Here is a 19,870-nt window from a genome sequence, read left to right as displayed (position 1 = left end):
TCCATTTCGGAGCGGTGTTAAAGCTTCAAGACGTATGTTTCTATTTCCGTAAAAGAGCGCGGGACCTACGCAGCCTACGGAAGGAAGCAGCACGTGTTACCACGCTGAATAACCTCCGATTTCGCTTGGCGCGGAATGGGGCGATGCCGCCCAGCAGGGGCGGAGTTCAGGCCTCGGCAAGCCCCGCCCGCGGGCCGGCGGAAGCGGCCCGCCCTCGCCTCCCAGGCCTGGGCGTGTCCCCGTGGGCGCACGCGCGCGCACGGCATGTTGGGAAGGCGTCCGCGCGGCGGCCATTTTGTCTTATCGGCTCCTGTTTAGCGGAGGCTTTTAGGCCGGGAGCGGGCCGGAGAGCTTGGCGACTGTGTCGCCGGCGTTTTCTTTGGTGGGTGCCAGGGCTGGTGGGAGCAGTCGCCCGAGGAAAGCACCATGATTTCGGCCGCGCAATTGTTGGATGAGTTAATGGGCCGGGACCGAAACCTCGCCCCGGATGAGAAGCGCAGCAACGTGCGGTGGGACCACGAGAGCGTAAGTCCCGCGGGCCTTGGGCCTGTGCCCGGGTCCCGTGGGGGAGGGGAGTGGAGCGGACTGGGGCCCGCCGGGGCCGCGGCGCGGTTTGGGGCCCGGGCCGCCCCGGGGTCAAGTGTCTGACCCCGGGGCCGGAGGGAGTCGGGAGGGTAGCCCGGGAGGGAGGAGTCCTCCTGGATCCTAGGATAAGGGATGATTTATTGTTGTTGTTTAAGTATCAAGGAAGTCAAAAAGACCCTTGGCAGAATTGAAAAGCACCTTAATCAGGCAGGGAAAGGCGGGAAAGGAAGATTTTTTTTTTTTTTTTTTTTTTTTTTACATCTATAGGCTGTGGAGTTTTCACTTCATTGTGAAATACGGGAAAGAGCAGATTCTACCGTTATTTGGGCTGAGCGACGTATTTAGACTGAAATTTCTGGCCAGCATTAGTGGTAAAAATCGTGACAGTATATTATTTCAGTAATGGTTCAGTTTCGACGCTTATATGGGGAAATAAAATTTTAAAAGAGGTCATAACTTGGTAGGGTTTACCGTGATTTACAAATATTGTTTGATAGCAGTACGGTCTAGTAAGCCATTCGTGTAGATAATTGTCAAGGCATTTTCTTCACATGAAACTCATTTGATTCTCTTAACCCTGTAAGGGTAAATAATTATAAACCCAGTTTCACAGATGAGAGTTGAGAGGCTCACCCAAGGTCTTTTGGCAAGTTAAATGGCGACACTAAACCTAATCTTTGTGGTCTTGTTCACTTTCCACAGTTCTATGAAACTGGCTCTCTGCAGATACCCTGATGGTTATCTAGTGTTTTGAACGCAGTGTGTAACGTTTATTTTAGGTCTTACCTGAAGAATAGGTGTCGAATTTAATTTTACATGCGGTTGTAATCAAACAAGATAATTTAAAGGCAGTTACTAATCAAAATATGAAGGAATAAACAAATATGCCCTTTTTTTTAAAAGTTGCTTACTCATTTTAATCATAGGCCTTGGTCAGAATAAAATTTCTCTTTTGCAGTGCGGGAAAACAAGTTGGTGCTAGACGAGCCCTTTCAGTACCTTAAAAAATAAGCGTTTGACTAAAGTTGTGGGCGCTGCCTGATTCCACAGTAGTATGAAGTGTTGTGGTAGAATTCATAGAGTAACTGTGTTTTTTGCCTTGATTCTTTCTTTTCTAGGCATTTCTTTGTCACAGTGAAGTAACTTTTTCTTTTACCACTTCACTCAATAATCTAAGCTTTGCAAAAAGAAAAAAATGAACATTATGATTCACTTGATGGGCAGATAGGACATTTATCTATTTTGAATTACAGAGAGAAAATTCCTTTTGATTGCCTGCTCATCAGCTGGAGCAGCCTGTGTCTCTCTGCCTATTGGTTTTGAACAAGTGTTGTGGAGAAACTTTTTTTCCTGGTGGTATTTTATTGCCATATTCCATTACATGTGCTGGGTTTATAACATAAGTAATGAGGCTGTCAGAAAAGCAACTTAAGTTTTATGTCATCTTAGTTCAAGAAATCTGTTTTCCTTTCAGGGTTTTTTTCTCCTTTTAGTGCTTCTCACTGATTTAAATTTTTTGGTGCTGTTAAAATATTTTATGCCTTTAATGACAAATTGCACTTCACTCTAGATTCAGGGATTCGAAAAAGTCAATTGCTGGTGTTTCAGATTCTTGTCTGCAAGGAAAGGTTGGTGTAGACCAGCGTGTATGGCCTCTTCTAAATAAGCAGGAACTACTGTAGAGTTGTATAAAGCTGGCGAAGCTCGTGGCATCACTTCCAGGTCATTTGCGTATGTTGCTGGCTGTTAGTGCTAAAATCCTGGAGGAATGGACAGCCTCAGTATGTACTGTAAGGGTTTCACCATCACTGTAACCTGATATTGCAATTTTTTATTTTTTTATTTTTTTGGCCACGCCTCGAGGCTTGTGGGATCTTAGTCCCTGACCAGGGATCAAACGCAAGCCCTAGTCAGCGAAAGCGTGGAGTCCTCACCACTGGACCACCAGGGAATTCCCCCACATATTCTTGCATTCCTGTTCTATCTGGAAATTTTTCTTTGCCACACTTGCACTGGATGCAGAAAGCCATTTCAGCTGGGTGGGGTCCTTTTGTTTAACAATGAAATGGAAGCTTTACCTGAGTGTTAAACAATTCCTAGATGTCTGCATCAGACTGATCTGTGGAATTTGTTTTAAATGCAGATATCTGTACTTCTCAGGCGCCCCCCCCCCGCCGTTCTGATAGGTCTACATGAAGGCCCTAGAAATCTGCATTTTTTAAAATGGCATCTTTATGCATCTAAAGCTTGTGAACTGCTGCTTCCTGACCCACCTCCTTAGTGTCAATACTAGGTCTTTTGTTTGTTTTAATAAATTATTTGTTTTTATTTTTGGCTGTGTTGGGCCTTCGTTGCTGTGCGCGGGCTTTCTCTAGTTGCAGCGAACGGGGGCTACTCTTCGTTGCGGTGCACGGGCTTCTCATTGTCGTGGCTTCGCTGGTTGCGGAGCACGGGCTCTAGGTGCGCAGGCTTCAATAGTTGTGGCACTTCGGCTCAGTAGTGTCACTCGGGCTCAGTAGTTGTGGCTCGCAGGCTCAGTAGTTGTGGTGCACGGGCTTAGTTGCTCTGCGGCATGTGGGATCTTACCAGGCCAGGGATCGAACCCGTGTTCCCTGCATTGGCAGGCGGATTCTTAACCACTGTGCCACCAGGGAAGCCCAATACTAGGTTTTTAATTGTGAGCTAGAAGCGCATGGGGGAAACTCATTTTTAAGTGAAGGATGCTTCTGTGATGCAAATCACTGACCTTTCACTTATTTGTAAAGATGTATGTATGTAACCGCTATCAGGGAAAGTGCTTTACTTTCCAGGCCTTTCCAACTATTGTAGATTGTTACCTTTGGATCTGAGAGAAAGTAGTGTTCAACTAAAGTAGTTTTCAACTCAAGTCAAATCAGCTTTAATACTGTTCCAAGGATTCATTGACGCACCCTCCTCCCTCATTGATTAATATTTTACATTTCCTTGAGATTAGTATTTTTGCATTAAGCAGTTTGCTGTGCTTTCTTAATCCTAAACAACCAGGGTAATGAGGAAAGCATATGATTTTTAACTGCCTAGTGTGAGCACCTTTTGGTTAGTGTTCACATGCAAAGATTTCAGCGTTTGATAGAGAAGGCGTTGGTAGCCTTCTGATCATCTGAAGAGTTGAGATTGTAGGGAATTGTAAAGTTTGGTCTGGAGCTTTTATTATTCTATATATAAAAGGAACTTTGTAGTTCAAATTGAGGATTTTGTATTGTAGATCTCAACCCAAAAGTGAAATTAAGTGTTGACTTAACTCTGATTCTAGTAATATGTAAAATGAGACTTTGTTCATAGTTTATCAAATTCCAGTGTGCCCTCTTTTCAATGAAGGCTTAATAATTTATGAAGGGAATTGAAATAAATGTTCTTTTCTAAAATCTTCACAAATTGTGAGTAGTATTAGAGCTGAAGCCCTTGTTTTTATTGTTGGGGGAGGAGGTGTGTAGACAGATGAGCAGGAACCTCGTTTTGAATGTTTTTTATAAGCCTTGTTAAAAGTTGGGACTAAATGACATTGGGAAATAATTTCTTTTTCTTTTTTTTTTTTGACATTGGGAAATAATTGAAGGCTTCTTAGTGGGAGAGAGATGTTTACTATCTCAGCTGCTGTGGAAAACTGATTAAGATTTTTACAAGAAATTGTGTAGGCAATAAAAAAGAGTGAACCATGACTAATTACTATGTTAGGAATTGATTTTACTATTATGTCCCCTCTGATTTAGAGTTGTTAAAATGATTTTTTACAAAAGTAAACTTGCTTTACTCTAAAAGATTAAAATTAGAAATAAACAGCGAAAGTCTGACCTTGTCTCCCCTTCCTATTGCCACATTCCCCTGGAAAAGCTTAAAAATTTGTATGTATGTTTCCAGATCTTTCCTAGTAATTTACAGACACAGATATATAAGTGAAAGTTGTCATATAGTAATGTTATATAAGTTATAATATATACTTAACAACTTTCACTTATACTGTGGAATCTTTCCTCGTTGGTATATGTAAATCTCCCTTAGCGCTTCCCTGGTAGCGCAAGGAAGAATCTGCCTGCCAATGCAGGGGACACGGTTCGAGCCCTGGTCTGGGAAGATCCCACATGCCGCGGAGCAACTAAGCCCGTGTGCCCCAACTACTGAGCCTGTGCTCTAGAGCCCGTGTGCCACAACTACTGAGCCCACGTGTTGCAACTACTGAAGCCTGCGAGACTATAGCCCGTGCTCTGCAACGAGAAGCCACCACAGTGAGAAGCCCGCGCACCACAACTAAGAGTAGCCCCCACTCGCCGCAACTAGAGAAAGCCCGCGTTAAGCAACGAAGACCCAACACAACCAAAAATTAAAAAAAAATCTACCTTAGTTTAACTATTTCCTGGTGGATATGTAGACTATGTCAAATTCTTTCACCATTACCAACCAATCCGCAATGAACGTTCTCGTACATGTAGCTGAATCATTTGTAGGATAGGTTCCTAGAAAGATAATGACTAAGTTAAATGCATATTTTACTTAGTCATTTTGATGGATGCTGCGAAATTGTCCCACAGCTCTAGTAATGTTTGGAGTGTTCCTCTTTTCCCAACAGAGTATCTAATGCCAGATTTTTATTTTTTTGAACTTGAATTTTATTTTCAGATATTGTTTTAATTTTTGACAGTTTGACTTTGTTTCATGTGATGGAAACTTGGAATTAAAATTTCCTAGTCAGATTCCTAAGATTGGTTGTATCTGCATTCTCTTAAGTGGTAGTGAAAAGTATGCTGTTGAGATCGAACTCTTCTGGTCTTTAGTGTTACCTTAATTTATCAAGAGAATCACAATTATGTTATGAGAATTCTGCTTCCCCTTGCCACCTTTGGTTATCAGACTGCTAGGTCCATGATGGACATTTAGTAAAGACTTGCTGAGTCAAAGACTATTAATATTTTTAGTTAAACATCCTCAATCCCTGGGAAGGGTAAAAAGAAGCAGTCTAAGTAGCTAGAGTTTATTGGGTAGAAAAACAAATGTGTTGATGTTCCGTTTCTTTACAACAGTATCTTAAGGAGAATTGGAGAGTGGAAAGAGCACACAAAAGAATTAGGAAAATAGGTTTTTTTTTTTTTTTAATTTATTTATTTATGGCTGCTTTGGGTCTTCATTGCTGCATGAGGGCTTTCTCTAATTGTGGTGAGCGGGGCCACTCTTCATTGCGGTGAGCAGGCTTCTCGCTGCGGTGGAGCACGGGCTCTAGGCGTGTGGGCTTCAGTAGTTGCGCACGTGGGCTTAGTTGCTGCGCGGCATGTGGGATCCTCCCGGACCAGGGCCTGAACCCGAGTCCCCTGCGTTAGCAGGCAGATTCCCAACCACTGCGCCAGCAGGGAAGCCCGGAAAATAGGTTTTGATCTCTATTTTGTAAGTAGCTAGATGCCTTCAGGGCAGGTCATGTGGTTGATCTCAGTTTCTCATCTCCGATGGAGTGATTGGACTAAATTATAGGTAGACCTGCTGGCATGCCTTATTTGATCTACATAGTACCTAAAGACATATTTTAAAAAGTAATGGGTAGTATTTAAAAAACCAGACTTATTTGCCCATTTCTCCCAATTCAGTAAATGGAGAGTTTAAATTGTACAGTCCCACTGTGAAATACTTATTGTCTCCTTTTTTTGTATTGAGGACACGAGGCAGAGTTACAGCCTGTAGTTTTTCACAGTTGAAAAGGGGCAGCCACGATTCAAACTCTGCAGTATGTTGCCTCTCCAAGCATACCTATTTCAACTTGCCTATTTCATACTCTGCTATGTCTGTCTGTTCGTGTTTCCTTATGCCTAGAATGTCTTGCCATTCCACTTCTGAACTTAACCAGTTCAAGCTTCACCACTTGACATTCCTGACTAAATTCCCGTCTGTTCTAGTGATGCATGTACATTTTAGTTTTTGTGTCTGTCACTACTAAACCGAGCTTCTTGAGGAGTGAGTCTTAACATGGTCTTGTATTGATACTTCAAGCATTGCCTTTAGCACATAGTGTTAAATGATTGTTGAAGTGCCATTTTCTACTTTTTAAAATTAAATGCCATTTAAAATTAAAATTCCATGCAGTACTTACTAGATATAAGTGTGTTCACTCACGTATATTATTGGAAAACTGACATAGTATATTTAGACTTAGCGTTTTGACCACTTAGAATGTACTATATTTTGGAAAACTATTTATGTAAATAAGGCTTAGAGTTTAGAATAAAACTTTATTTATTTTATTTGTTTATTAGTTTTGGCTGTGTTGGGTCTTCGTTGCTGTGCGTGGGCTTTCTCTAGTTGTGGCGAGCGGGGGCTAGTCTTCGTTGTGGTGCACGGGCTTCTCATTGCAGTGGCTTCTTGTTGCGGAGCACGGGCTCGAGGCGTGCAGGCTTCAGTAGTTGTGGCGCGCAGGCTCAGTAGTTGTGGCTCACGGGCTAGAGCGCAGGCTCAGTCGTTGTGGCGCGTGGGCTTAGTTGCTCCGCGGTATGTGGGATCTTTCTGGACCAGGGATGGAACCCATGTACCCTGCATTGGCAGGCAGATTCTTAACCACTGTGCCACCAGGGAAGTCCTAAGAATAAAACTTTAAATAGCTCTGAAAATCAGGTATTTTAGTTTTAAAAACCAGAATTTATTACTCATTTTATGACAAACCTTGAAGTTAGTAGTCATCCCCACTTTTACAGATAATTTAAGTCATATGGTATGTGGTAAATCCCAGTTCAGATCCAGGTCAGTTTGATTTTGGTGATAAATGTTATTAAAACTAAGATTCAATAAGTACTATTGGAAATACTTCCAAAAAGATTTCCTTCCTAGAAATACTCAAGTTTGTATTTGGTTATATTTAAGAGTCAGGAGGGACCATACAGATGTTTATTCCTTTTGTTTTAATGAATAGTAGTCTTATATTTTCATATGTACTTGAAAGCAAAATGCATAGTGATAGTAATAATAGTAAACTTTCATACTTATGAGGGCTGAATGCCAAGTTTAGTTTTAAAATTAAATAATATAATTTAATAATATAATTAAAACCATGTAATTTGTAGCTATAAATAATGGTAAATGCTGGTAATAACTATTATTAACCTATTTCATATAACTATTAAAATTGTGGGGAATTTGTTAAATAGTTTTTGGGCCCTTGGAACCAAGGTCAATAGTCTGAAAGATAAGTAGCATACCCTCTTTGTCTCTGTCCTTCCCCCAAATGAAAGAGATCCTTTTTTTTTTTAATTAGTTAATTGTTTGGTTGCACCGGGTCTTAGTTGCGGCTCACGGGCTCCTTAGTTGTGGCTCGCCTGCTCCTTAGTTGTGGCATGCAAACTCTTAGTTGCAGCATGCATGCGGGATCTAGTTCCCTGACCAGGGATCGAACCTGGCTCCCTGCATTGGGAGCACGGAATCTTAACCACTGTGCCACCAGGGAAGTCCCCTGAAAGAGATTCTTAAACTGAATGTTGGCATTGGTATTTTGCTGATACACTTAAAGTGGACGCAAAATTAAACAAATCAGACTTTTTAATAATTAGAAAAGTATATAGCATTTTAAAACATTAACCATTTGCATGTATAGAGTCCTCTTAAAATTCAGGTATAGTTGATTTACAATATAATATAAGTTTTGGGTGTACAACATAGTGATTTACAATTTTTAAAGATTTTACTCCATTTACAGTTACTGTAAAATATTGGCTATATTCCCTGTGCTGTACAGTATATCTTTGTGGCTTATTTATTTTATACATCATAGTCTGTACCTCTTAATACACTACCTCTATTTTGCCCCTCCCTCTTCCCTCTCCCCATTTGTTTGTTCTCTATATCACAGAGTCTGTTTTATTTTGTTGTTATTATATTCACTAATTTGCGGTTTTTTTTTTTTTTTTTTTTTTAAGATTCCACAAATGCATACAGTATTTGTCTTTCTCTGTCTGGCTTATTTCACTAAGTATAATCCCCTCCAAGTCCATCTTTGTTGTTGCAAATGGCAAATTTTCATTCATTTTCATGGCTGATTAGTGTTCCATTGTTTATATATACCACATTTTCTTTCTCCATTCATGTGTTGATGGACACTTAGGATGCTTCCATATCTTGGCTATTGTAAATAATGCTGCTGTGAACATTGGGGTGCATGTATCATTTTGGATTAGTGTTTTCGTTTTCTTTGGATATATACCCTGGAGTGGAATTGTTGGATCATATATAGTAGTTCTATTTTTATTTTTTGAGGAACTTACATATGGTTTTTCCACAGTGGCTGCACCAATTTACATTCCTACCAACAGTGTACAAGGGTTCCCCTTTCTCCACATCCTCGCCAACATGTTATTTGTGGTCATACAGAGCCTTTTTAATAATTTAAAATCGAGTGTTAGAACTTCTAAAGAGAAGAAAATGGTACAAAGATACTATGACATACGGCTACATATAACAGGATAATATTGATATAAAACTAAATCTGTTTAGACATGATTTTTGAATCTCATTGTTCTTTATGAGACCTTTCTTTATAAGACCTTGGTTCTTCTGGACACAGCTTATGGAACCACATTGCTTCAGACAAGTATAAAACAATTGACCTTTGAAGCAAAAAACAATCTATTTCAGATTTAACATCCAGTTCTAAGTGTCTCGAAAAAACTCATTCAATCTTAAATTTAGCAGACCTTTTCTATCATATGTTATAGTTGTACATTGAAAATTTACCCCATAACAATGAAGTGTTATATGAAGGGAGATATTTTGGAATTTTGCTTAACAGGTTTTGGTTTGCAGTGTTATAGGATTAAACATAGGATAGAGCAGTCTTGGAATATATCTGAAGGAGTTACAAAAGTACCAGTGAGAGAGAAAAGTCGGTTTTATGTTAATAATTCTTCCTCATACCATAGAAATCACTCAGTAAAGTGCTGGCATGTGTGAAAATATCCACTACACCTTAGGGCCTGTTGTTACAGGATCTCTTTAAGTGAAAATACTGAACCAGATTGCTTTAAATAAGTGTTATTTGGAATTTAGGCAGTGATTTCCAAATCTTAGTCCATAAATTGGTTCTGGTCTTTAACAAAGTTAGAACAATAAGAACAATGTGTGTTTTTAAATAAGAATAAAAAGTTATCTTTTTTCTGGATGTCTTTATCCAATAAGTTTTGTTGCTCGGGAGTAGGGCAGTGATTTCTAATACTGTAATAGAAATAGGAAGTAATTATAGAAATAGAAAATGCTGGTAACTGTCAGTCCTGCATTTCTTGTACTGGAATCCAGGAGTCTGAAAGTCATTAATTTACCTAACTAAATGGCTTAACAAATGAAATTATTCTTAAACTTACTTGGTTGAAAGATGAAGATCACGAAATGAGAAAATAGTTATTTGGCACCCTTTTCTGGTATAGTTCTAAAACCGAACAATTTCAAAAAGTTAAATTACCTTTGTTTTTCTTCACTAGGTTTGTAAATATTATCTCTGTGGTTTTTGTCCTGCGGAATTGTTCACAAACACTCGTTCTGATCTTGGTAAGTAAATGTTCTGTGTAACTTTTATCGAATTTATGATTAAAGAGAAACTGATACTTTATAATTTTGAAAAGAAGTTTCCTCTTAAAGGTTTGTTGATAAAGTAATTTCTTTTCTGGCTTAGTTTTTTGAATGTATTAATAAATGTCAGTCTAATTAAACATGGTGGCTTAATTGAATATACATATCTATTTCCACTCCCTCCTGAAACCCCTCCACTAAAATGAAAATTTAAAAACAAAAAAGGTGTAAATGGAAGAGTCGAGATAACATTAGAGATGTCAGCACATTTTTGGAAGATGACAAGTGGATGGAAGAATAGCAGAGAAACCTGTACCCTAAAAGCCTGCAGAAGGGGATATTAAACAGAAGAAAGAGTTTGATCAGCAGAACCCTGGACAGGCTCAGGATTTGGAGGCATCAGGTACCATAGAAGGCAGAGTTGAATCATGGGGCTGAAAACCAGAGATTAGACTAGTTCAGGGTTTCTCAACCTTGACATTTGACAGTTTTACCTGGAAAATTCTGTGGTTGCGGGGGTGGGAGGGGCTGTCCTGTGGATTGTAGGATGTTTAGTAGCATCCTTGGCCTGTACCCAGTAGATGCCAGTAACATCTCCCAATTGTGACAACCAGAAATGCCTCCGGCATTGCCAGATACCCCTGGGGGCAAAACTGCCCCTTGTTGAGAACCACTAGTCTGTGTGGTCAGAGCTGTGCATCTGGTGATTCTGTCTCCCACCCTTACAGCCCAGGAGACCCCAGGGGGTTATGTTCTGAAGAAATTGGGGTAAAGAGACTCTAGTTCATTTGAACCACAAAATGCAAAAAAAAAAAATTTCATCATTTTTTTCTCCCAAGGATGGTACATAACTAGTATCATTCTAGAAACATTAACAGCTTGCCCTAAAACATTAAGAGCACATTAGGGCTGGATGTATCTAGATACTGGGAGTAGAGATACAGGGCAGGGCAGTAATGAACAAAGATGAGACTATAAGAGATTAAATGAGTCTGTATTCTCAGTAGTGAGGTTTTCCCATTCCCCTCCTCTGCCCTGTTCCTAGAAGGATACAGCCAGATGTTTTTTCCCCAGGCAGAAGAGAAGAGGATTCTTTAGAGAAAGTGAACAGTTCCAGAGAAGTGACCTACAGGTACTGACCCTTGGGGACTCTCCTAAAAGAAAGTCTTGCTGCCCAGATTTTCGTATGGTAAAGCCCGTTAGTTGACAAACCCTGCCTGAGCAGACCAACTTCGAGTCAGATTTTGGAAGTGTTTTGCCAGCCAAGGAATACCAGTCAGACATTTGAAGAACACCTTCAAACACAAAAGATTAACCAAAACCAACAGAAAAAAAGAATTTAGTGGAATATGGTGGATAATGGGGGGAAACAGAAGAAAAAAAATTTTAAGCCATAACAAATTTAGTATCCTCAGAGAAATAAGAGAACATACCAGGAGGAGTAGGATGCTGTATAAAAAGGGAAGTTTTGAAAAACTAAGAAGAGTTCTTAGAAATTAGAACTAGAGAAATCTGAAATAAAATCGGGAAAGTTTTGAGGATAAAATAAATGTATGGAACGTTGATAAAAAATTAAAATTTGAAAAAATTATATCAGTCCAGTCCTCTAATAGCTAATTAAGAGTTCTAGATAGAGAAAACAGAAGGGAAGAAATTTTAATATTGCATTACTAAAGGACTTTACCCTTTAGATTGAGTGAGTCCTTCAAGAGCTCGGTACAACAAATGAAAAAAGATCCACACCATTTGGAAATTCCAGAACACCAGGGGTGAGGGTGGGGCACATAGGATTATCAATCAGGATGGCCTCAGATTTGTCAGGATGACACTGGAAGTTGAAGACACTGCAGAAACACCCTCAGGATTCTGAATGAAAAAATGTTTTTACTTAGGTTAGCTATAATAGCCAAACAGGAAAATGAGGGTGGAAAATAAAGGACATTTTCAGACACGCACGGTTTCAACAAAGTTATCTACCACCTTTTCTCTGGAAACTCATGGGCATAAACCAAGAAGGAGAGAAATAAGAGATCCAGTGAGCTTCAGTACAGACCACAAAAGGAATTTCTAAGGATGACAACTCTATTAATGAGCTTAGAAAAAAAGCAGCCCAGGCTGAAGCAGGACAGAAAGCTCATGGAAGAAAATAAAGCTGCTTGATTATCTGAGGTATTTTGAATCTTGAGGGAGATTGATATTGAGATAGTTTCTTATAGCTGAGTTAAAGTGTTTGAGATGAATTTGGAAATAGAGACATTAGAAAAGACTAAACAAAAGAAAGAATTCTAGTAAGTTTATCAGAAGTGTCATTATAATGCACCTTTTGTTTGACTCAGCAGTCAGTGTAGGACTTGCATAATCAAAATATAAGCACTGAATGTTTATTTAACCTAAATTTTTGATGCCTAAGATAAGCCAAGAAAAAGCAAAATAAGCATAAAATTTAGAAATATGGAGGTAAATTCCAGAAGATACAACTAAAAGGGTCAAAATTGGTTGCCTTTTGGAGATGGTAAGGGGTAGGACTAGGGTGCTAGTCTTGTACTATTCACAGAGACTCAAAATTAATAAAATGTCGCTGGTGGTTCAGACCAGTGGTCTGCCCTCATCCCAGCTTTCTTCTTGGTGGCAGTAAGGGACAGTTTTCTCTTTCCTCCCACTCCCTCTCTTTTCTTCTCTTACGTAGTTCTGCGTTACACTCATCTTGAAGACTAAGGAGAACACTTTTCATGTGCTTACTTGGGTATGTTGCTTCATGCTTCAGTAGAGGCTTAATTTAGGTGTCTACAGACTACTCAGTGATTAAATGGATCTTCTTTCCTTTTTTAAAAAAGAACTTTTGTTTTAGCAAGAGAAAAGTTAACTTCAATAATTTATACCTTCATATTTCTTGTTCTTTCAGGGCCTTGTGAAAAAATTCATGATGAAAATCTGCGAAAACAGTAAGTTACCTTTTGGGGGGTCATCCCCCCACCCCCCATCATTATTTGGTTTAAAGGGGACAAGGATTGAAGAAATAATTGAAATTCGTGTCAAATGAATGTCGGACAGAGGTCCTGTTCATTAGTTGGGGGTGGTAGAAAGTGATGCAGCTTTATGTAGTATCACCGTAGGAGTACATACTGTATGCCAAGAATAAGCCTAAGCATTTTTTTCTATATCACATTTGTTTTTTTTTTTCTTTTATTATTATTTTTTGGTGGCTCCTTACGGCTTGCAGGATCTTAGTTCCCTGACCAGGGGTTGAACCCGGGCCCTCAGCAGTGAAAGCACAGAGTCCTAACACTGGGCCACCAGGGAATTCCCTACACCTTCAGTCTAAATGCAGTAGTAGTCCATGAGGTTAGTTAAGGTAGAATATGATTTGGAAGGAAAACAGTGCCTGTTTATTTTCATTTTCATTAGGTATGAGAAGAGTTCTCGCTTTATGAAAGTTGGCTATGAGAGAGATTTTCTGCGATACTTACAGAGCTTACTTGCAGAAGTAGAACGTAGAATTAGACGAGGCCATGCTCGTTTGGCATTATCTCAAAACCAGCAGTCATCTGGGGTGAGTATGAAATTAGTTTACAGTCTTTGTAAAGTGTCCTTGTTCTCTGGAAACCCAGAGACTTCCCTAGTGTTGAAACTTGTGTTCAGGTTCATTCATTACTTTGTATTCTTTTAAAATTTCAGTTTTTATTAGTAAATGTAATATTGATTTTGCTGATCATAAGGTTTTGATCTTAGATATCAATAACTGACAAAATATGCAGCTGATTAACAAAAATTGAGGTAATTGAGTTACTATCCTTGTGATTCGGCATTTCAGTTATTAAATAAAATATTAGGTATGGTATGTGAGAGTTTGAATGTCTATCTCTGTATTTTAGTTGTTGATAATACATTCTGTTGTCTTCATTAGGCAGCTGGTCCAACAGGCAAAAATGAAGAAAAAATTCAGGTTCTAACAGATAAAATCGATGTACTCCTGCAGCAGGTGAGAATTGTGTGCATTAATGTCAGAAAATACTTGGAGTAGACACTTAACCAAAGAAGTTATAAGGATGGCAAATAAATACATGTAAAGTTACTCAATGTCATTAGACATTAGGGAAATACAGGTCTACAGTGAGATGTTTTGAACACCTATTAGAATATTGCTAAAATTAAAAAGACTGACCATATCAAGTGTTAGTGGAGAGCTGGGCAAACAAACTATCTTACACTGTTGGGGTATGTAAAATGGTGCAGCCACTTTGGAAAAAAGTTTCTCTCTTAAAAAGTTAAAAGAGGCACCACGAGCCATTCCACTGCTAGGGAGATGAAAGCATATGTTTACACAGAGAGTTGTATACCAGTGTTTATAGTGGCTTTATTCATAATAGGCAAATAACACCCCAGACAAACCTGGAAAGAACTCATGTGTGTGTCAGTAGGTTAATGGATAAAAAAAAATGATGTATCTATACCAGCAGTCCCCAACCTTTTTGGCACCAGGGACCGGTTTCATGGAAGACAGTTTTTCCACAGATGGGGGTGGGGGGATGGTTTTGGGATGATTCAAGCTCATTACATTTATCGTGCAGTTTATTTCTATTACTGTTACATTGTAATATATAATGAAATAATCATACAGCTCACCATAATGCTGACAGGAGGAGGCGCTCAGGTGGTAATGTCGGCGATAGGGAAGCAGCTGTAAATACAGATGAAGCTTTGCTCGCTTGCCTGCCGCTCACCTCCTGCTGTGTGGTCAAGTTCCTAATAGACCACGGACCGCTATTGGTCCAGGGGTTGGGGATCCCTGATCTATACACTATTATATATGTGATACACTATAGTGTATATACACTATTCAGTAATAAAAAGGAAATAACTACATGTAACAGTGTGGATGACTCTTAAGATAATTAGGTTGAGTGAAAGAGGCCAGAGCCCTACAGAAGGAAAAAAAAGTGCATGGTTCCATTTAAATAAAATTCTAGAAAATGCAAACTAATCTATAGTGACATAAAGTAGATCAGTGGTTGCTTTGGGAGGAGATACAAGAAGAGGCAGGAGGAAACCTTCTGGGGTGATGGATATGTTTATTATCTAGATGGTGGTGTTGATTTCATGGGAGTCAAACCTTATGAAATTGTGCACCTTAGAAATTTGCTGTTTATGTTCTGTCAAGTATTCATAATTAATGCAGGCTTCACTAAACAAAACCAAACAAAAAGACCCAAAGCAACCGCTAACTGCTAATGAAGCTCGGGGTAAAAAGAAAAATAACTTGGATAGTGTGGTTAGAAAGATATCCTGACTGCTTTTTAAATTCCCCTTAGATTGAAGAATTAGGATCTGAAGGAAAAGTAGAAGAAGCCCAGGGAATGATGAAATTAGTTGAACAGTTAAAAGAAGAGAGAGAATTGCTTAGGTCCACAACGTCGGTGAGTAGCAACCTCATTTTGATTTACCCAGGCTGTTCACTGTGAATTACTAGGATCTATTCCGATTTGAGAACAGTTTTCTAATGTCAGCAAACTTTATTTTAAAGGGCCACATAGTAAATATTTTAGGTTTGCAGGTCACAAGATTTGTAATATAAAGGCTCTTATATTACAGAAGCAGCTTTAAACAATATATGAACAATTGGATGTGGCTTTGTTCCAGTAAAACTTTACAAAAACAGACCTCTAGCCGCTGGCTTGTCAACCTGTGCCTTAGATCATAAGTATTCATTTGGGCCTGGGTTTTATTTATTTTTTGTTAGAACAAATTACTCAGTTTGTATTTACCTTAGTACAGAATTGGTATATTCTTAATAATACCTTCTACTTTCTTAACTTTCAGTTAGAGAATATAATGTTTGGATATTGATACATGTTTTTGTATCAATGTATTTGATATGTCTTTGATACAATGTATTTTGTATCAGTGTATTTGTACATACAAAATACATGTTTTGGATATTGATGCTAGAATATAATTGGTCATTGGTTCCCAAATATTAAAAGGATATGTTCAGATTATACTCAGTGAGTTCAATTCCTTAATGATTTTGAAAAACATTTTTAATATGAAGTCCACATCTTTAACCTGTTGAACCAAGCGAGAAATGAATTCAGACTAAAATAGGTAGCTTTTTCGAGGTGGTATAGGTAGCTTTTTCTTTGTTGGCGTTGAGGGATGGGGTCTCAGTACTTCCTGGGTGATGTGGAAAGTTGATTGCCGCTGTCATGCTTCCTCTCTCTAAAAGTTGCTGCTCAGTATTATGGCTTTGGGGAAGTGGAAAGTAGTTGACAAAATTAAGAATCTATTCTAAATGTTAAGTACTTTTGGGGGGATTTGTTTGTTCTGTCTTCCTCAGATATTCTTACGATAACTGATTTATCATTTCAGACAATTGAAAGCTTTGCTGCCCAAGAAAAACAAATGGAAGTTTGTGAAGTGTGTGGAGCCTTTTTGATAGTGGGAGATGCCCAGTCCCGGGTAGATGACCATTTGATGGGAAAACAGCACATGGGCTATGCCAAAATTAAAGCTACTGTAGAAGAATTAAAAGTAAGTTTCTTATAAACATGTATTTTAGCTATAGCTAGTACTTCATTTTAGTGTGGTTAAAAATTGATCACATAGAGATACAAATCTCTCGTTGATATTTTTGCTGACTGTGTTATTTGAGGTAGTGATAATCCCTATAATGTTTTGCTATTCATTAGATTAGCAAAGCACTTTATTTTTTTTACTCTGTATTGCCAGGAATTTGGGAGAAAGAATATTCCTGAGGGTTTAGTCAAATAATATCTTGTGTACATACACGGTGTTGAGATTTCTCCATTTCACTTTTAGGGCATCAAGTTCCATAAGTTGGTCTAAAAATGCTTCACATTAGGTAGCCATTGTTTGACAGTGTCTTTATATAGTTCTAAAAAAAAAATCAAACTCTGTTTCCTTAGGAAAAATTAAGAAAAAGAACTGAAGAACCTGATCGTGATGAGCGTTTAAAAAAGGAGAAACAAGAACGAGAAGAAAGAGAAAAAGAAAGGGAGAGAGAAAGGGAAGAAAGAGAGAGGAAAAGACGAAGAGAAGAGGAAGAAAGAGAAAAAGAAAGGGCTCGAGACAGAGAAAGAAGAAAGAGGAGTCGATCAAGGAGTCGTCACTCAAGCCGAACTTCTGACCGAAGATGCAGCAGGTCTCGGGACCACAAAAGATCACGAAGTAGAGAAAGAAGGCGAAGCAGGTATATTGAACACATGAAACGGTGCCAGACAGATAGTGAGTGTGCAGTAAACAGTAGTAATTACTAGTGATATTCCTTGGTACTTGACCCTTTTAAGTCTCATTAAGCGTGAGGATGGATTATGAGAGTTGAATCTGAACGAGTCCATCTTCGAGGCAACTTCATTGCTATTTCTGAGGCAGTCTAAGGAGGTTTGATGCAGTCTTATTAGGAAGTCAGTGTACTGGATGGTCTTTTAAGTGCTTCTCTTCTCATTGATTCTGAGAAGACATTTAAATTATAAATTATTTTGGGTAGGGCTACCTATTTGAAAAATTGAAGTTAGAAGGATTTTCAATTTTCAGTTCTTAAGATTTCTAATGTAAATATGTTTTAATAGTAGATTCTATTCTTTTGCCTGTAAGGGTAAGTTTTGCTTTTAATCTTGTTATTTATTCAACAGTATGTAATTCTCCAAGGTTTTTTCTCACTGTAATATCAGCTGAAGTTGCTTTCCTTTTGTTTCAAATTATTTAAGAAGCAGAGATCGACGAAGAAGCAGAAGCCATGATAGATCAGAACGAAAGCATAGATCTCGTAGTCGGGATCGAAGAAGATCAAAGAGCCGAGATCGAAAGTCATATAAGCACAGGAGCAAAAGTCGGGACAGAGAACAAGATAGAAAATCCAAGGAGAAAGGTTAGTTTTTATGAGAATTTAATTTATTAAGAGAGTGTTTTCACTTTCTTGTCTCCCCACCGACTCACTTTTCTTCAGACACAGGCAGAGTCCCACTTCAAGCTATACTCATTTTCACTTACGATGAATACCATTCAGTAGGAGACAAGCATTATTCTTCCCTCTCCTGCTCTGATTTGTGAGAATGACAGTTGGCCTGGTGTTTTCGTAGAACATGTTAAAGTCACATCCTTCAATTGATAACTTGAAGGCTTATCATTTAGTTTCTTCCAAGTATTGCATTACCTTTTAGGCTTATTAAGGTGTAGAATTCTTGGTTATTGGCAACTTTTTTTTTTTTTCTTTGTACTTGCTGCAGTGTTCCATAATATGTCTTGCAGAGTCAATGTACATTACTGCATTGGTGCTCATGTACAGCATTCATTTAACTCAGTACTTCTAAGTTTGCAGTAGTTGAATGCCTTACATGTGTCTTACTGTGTTTTTTATTGAAGCAACATGCTCTTTCCCCTCTACTTTCTCCTTTGGTTTTCCGTGGCATTCCAGTAGCTGGTTCACTGTGCACTCTTAATGGACATTTTCGTTTTGTCTTTGGCATGTTTTCACAAGGATATTCTCATCTTTCAACTTAGCCTTCATTGAATGATAATTCTTTTAATCATGAGGGTCGCCTTTCTGCGTTTTCTTCAGATTCTTTGTGCGTCTGTCATGTTGTATTGACTGGGCTGTTCTGCTTTGCATGGTTTTCAGGAATGAGAGGAAGGGCTTGTTTCTAAGTTTCTTGGCTCTGCTTGTTCCATCCTGTTCTGCCTGTCTGTGTCCATGTTTGATCACCAACATAATATGTGTGCTCCTGTTTGAATTTATTATATTAGATGTGTATGTGATACTCATTTTCTTTTATGAAACTAGTCTATGGTTTTTGTGGGGTTTAACTTGAGTTAGGAAACTAGCAGCACAAACAATGGATTTTTTTTTTTTGTCTTTTATTTTTCCTCAGATAAGTGCACCTTCTCTTTTTAAAAAAATATTTACATATATTCGCTTTTTCTACAACATGGAGCAAATGTTAAAAAGTAGGAAACAGGGTAATTTTTAAAACTTGCTGTTGTGAGCTTTAGTATTTGCCATTTAAGTTCAAAAATTACTTTGGTGATTCAAAAGACAACTGATACCAAGAGTTAACTGACTATATTAGTTTTAAGAAAGCTCCACCCAACCTTTTTGCAAGACTTTCTGTATAATGTATTTTGGGGATGATGGGTCAACTCTCAAGAGCCAGATATGGATGTCAGAGATGAAATTAATCACTTCTCTCTGAGAACTAAAGCTCTTTGCTGTATCCTCATTTGTGACACTTAAAATAGTTGCATTGGTTCTCGGACAAAAGCTAGCTAGCCTTCATAACTATCTGGGATCAAAGTTGAGCAATAAATGTCACTGGTCTGACTTAAAAACAGTTTGAGTAATTTCTAGAGAGAGCAGAAAAGATGAGTTGAATTGCTAAACTCTGATCCTTATTGTAATGATGACATCGTGGGATATAATCAAACTTTTGTTTAAGTAAAATAAGCTGCATTGTGTTTAGATTATGGACAAACAGGGATTTTCCTGGTGAGATGTGGAGGAAGGAGTGAAGATTCAGAGAAAACTCTGCATCTGGTCCATCTTGAAAGACTGGGTATATGCCACTGTAGATGTATTTTAAACGTTGGGATCTCTTTGAGAAGTGACATGATTTATTGGCTTTTGAAAATACCGTGTGGCCAATTAGGCACTCCTGTATAAATAACTGAAGGCCTGAACTTTTGAGGTCAGATATGAGCAGTAGCAAGC

The 19,870-nt window shown here is 38.5% G+C and overlaps 1 protein-coding gene across 6 annotated transcripts in view; it reads left to right on the top strand.

The window, feature by feature from the left end:
• Window positions 1-285: 285 nt before the first annotated feature.
• LUC7L3 (LUC7 like 3 pre-mRNA splicing factor) overlaps window positions 286-19,870 on the top strand; it is a 23,353-nt gene continuing 3,768 nt past the window's right edge. For 3 of the 6 annotated variants that reach the window (XM_082604267.1, XM_082604266.1, XM_082604265.1), the window contains exons 1-9: window positions 286-525; window positions 10,062-10,128; window positions 13,052-13,091; window positions 13,555-13,699; window positions 14,054-14,128; window positions 15,459-15,563; window positions 16,516-16,677; window positions 17,073-17,356; window positions 17,874-18,034. In XM_082604267.1, coding sequence (XP_082460393.1) covers window positions 427-525; window positions 10,062-10,128; window positions 13,052-13,091; window positions 13,555-13,699; window positions 14,054-14,128; window positions 15,459-15,563; window positions 16,516-16,677; window positions 17,073-17,356; window positions 17,874-18,034 — 1,138 coding nt within the window. In that variant the 5' untranslated portion in view covers window positions 286-426. Of the gene's footprint in view, window positions 526-10,061; window positions 10,129-10,374; window positions 10,553-11,223; window positions 11,282-13,051; window positions 13,092-13,554; window positions 13,700-14,053; window positions 14,129-15,458; window positions 15,564-16,515; window positions 16,678-17,072; window positions 17,357-17,873; window positions 18,035-19,870 lie in introns of those variants that run through there. The other 3 variants (XM_082604268.1, XM_082604270.1, XM_082604269.1) reach the window with 2 other exon arrangements.

This window comes from Mesoplodon mirus, assembly GCF_964341445.2.
Source record: "Mesoplodon mirus genome assembly, chromosome: 18".
Taxonomy (NCBI): Eukaryota; Metazoa; Chordata; class Mammalia; order Artiodactyla; family Ziphiidae; genus Mesoplodon; species Mesoplodon mirus.
This window is presented reverse-complemented; position numbering and strand designations above follow the sequence as displayed.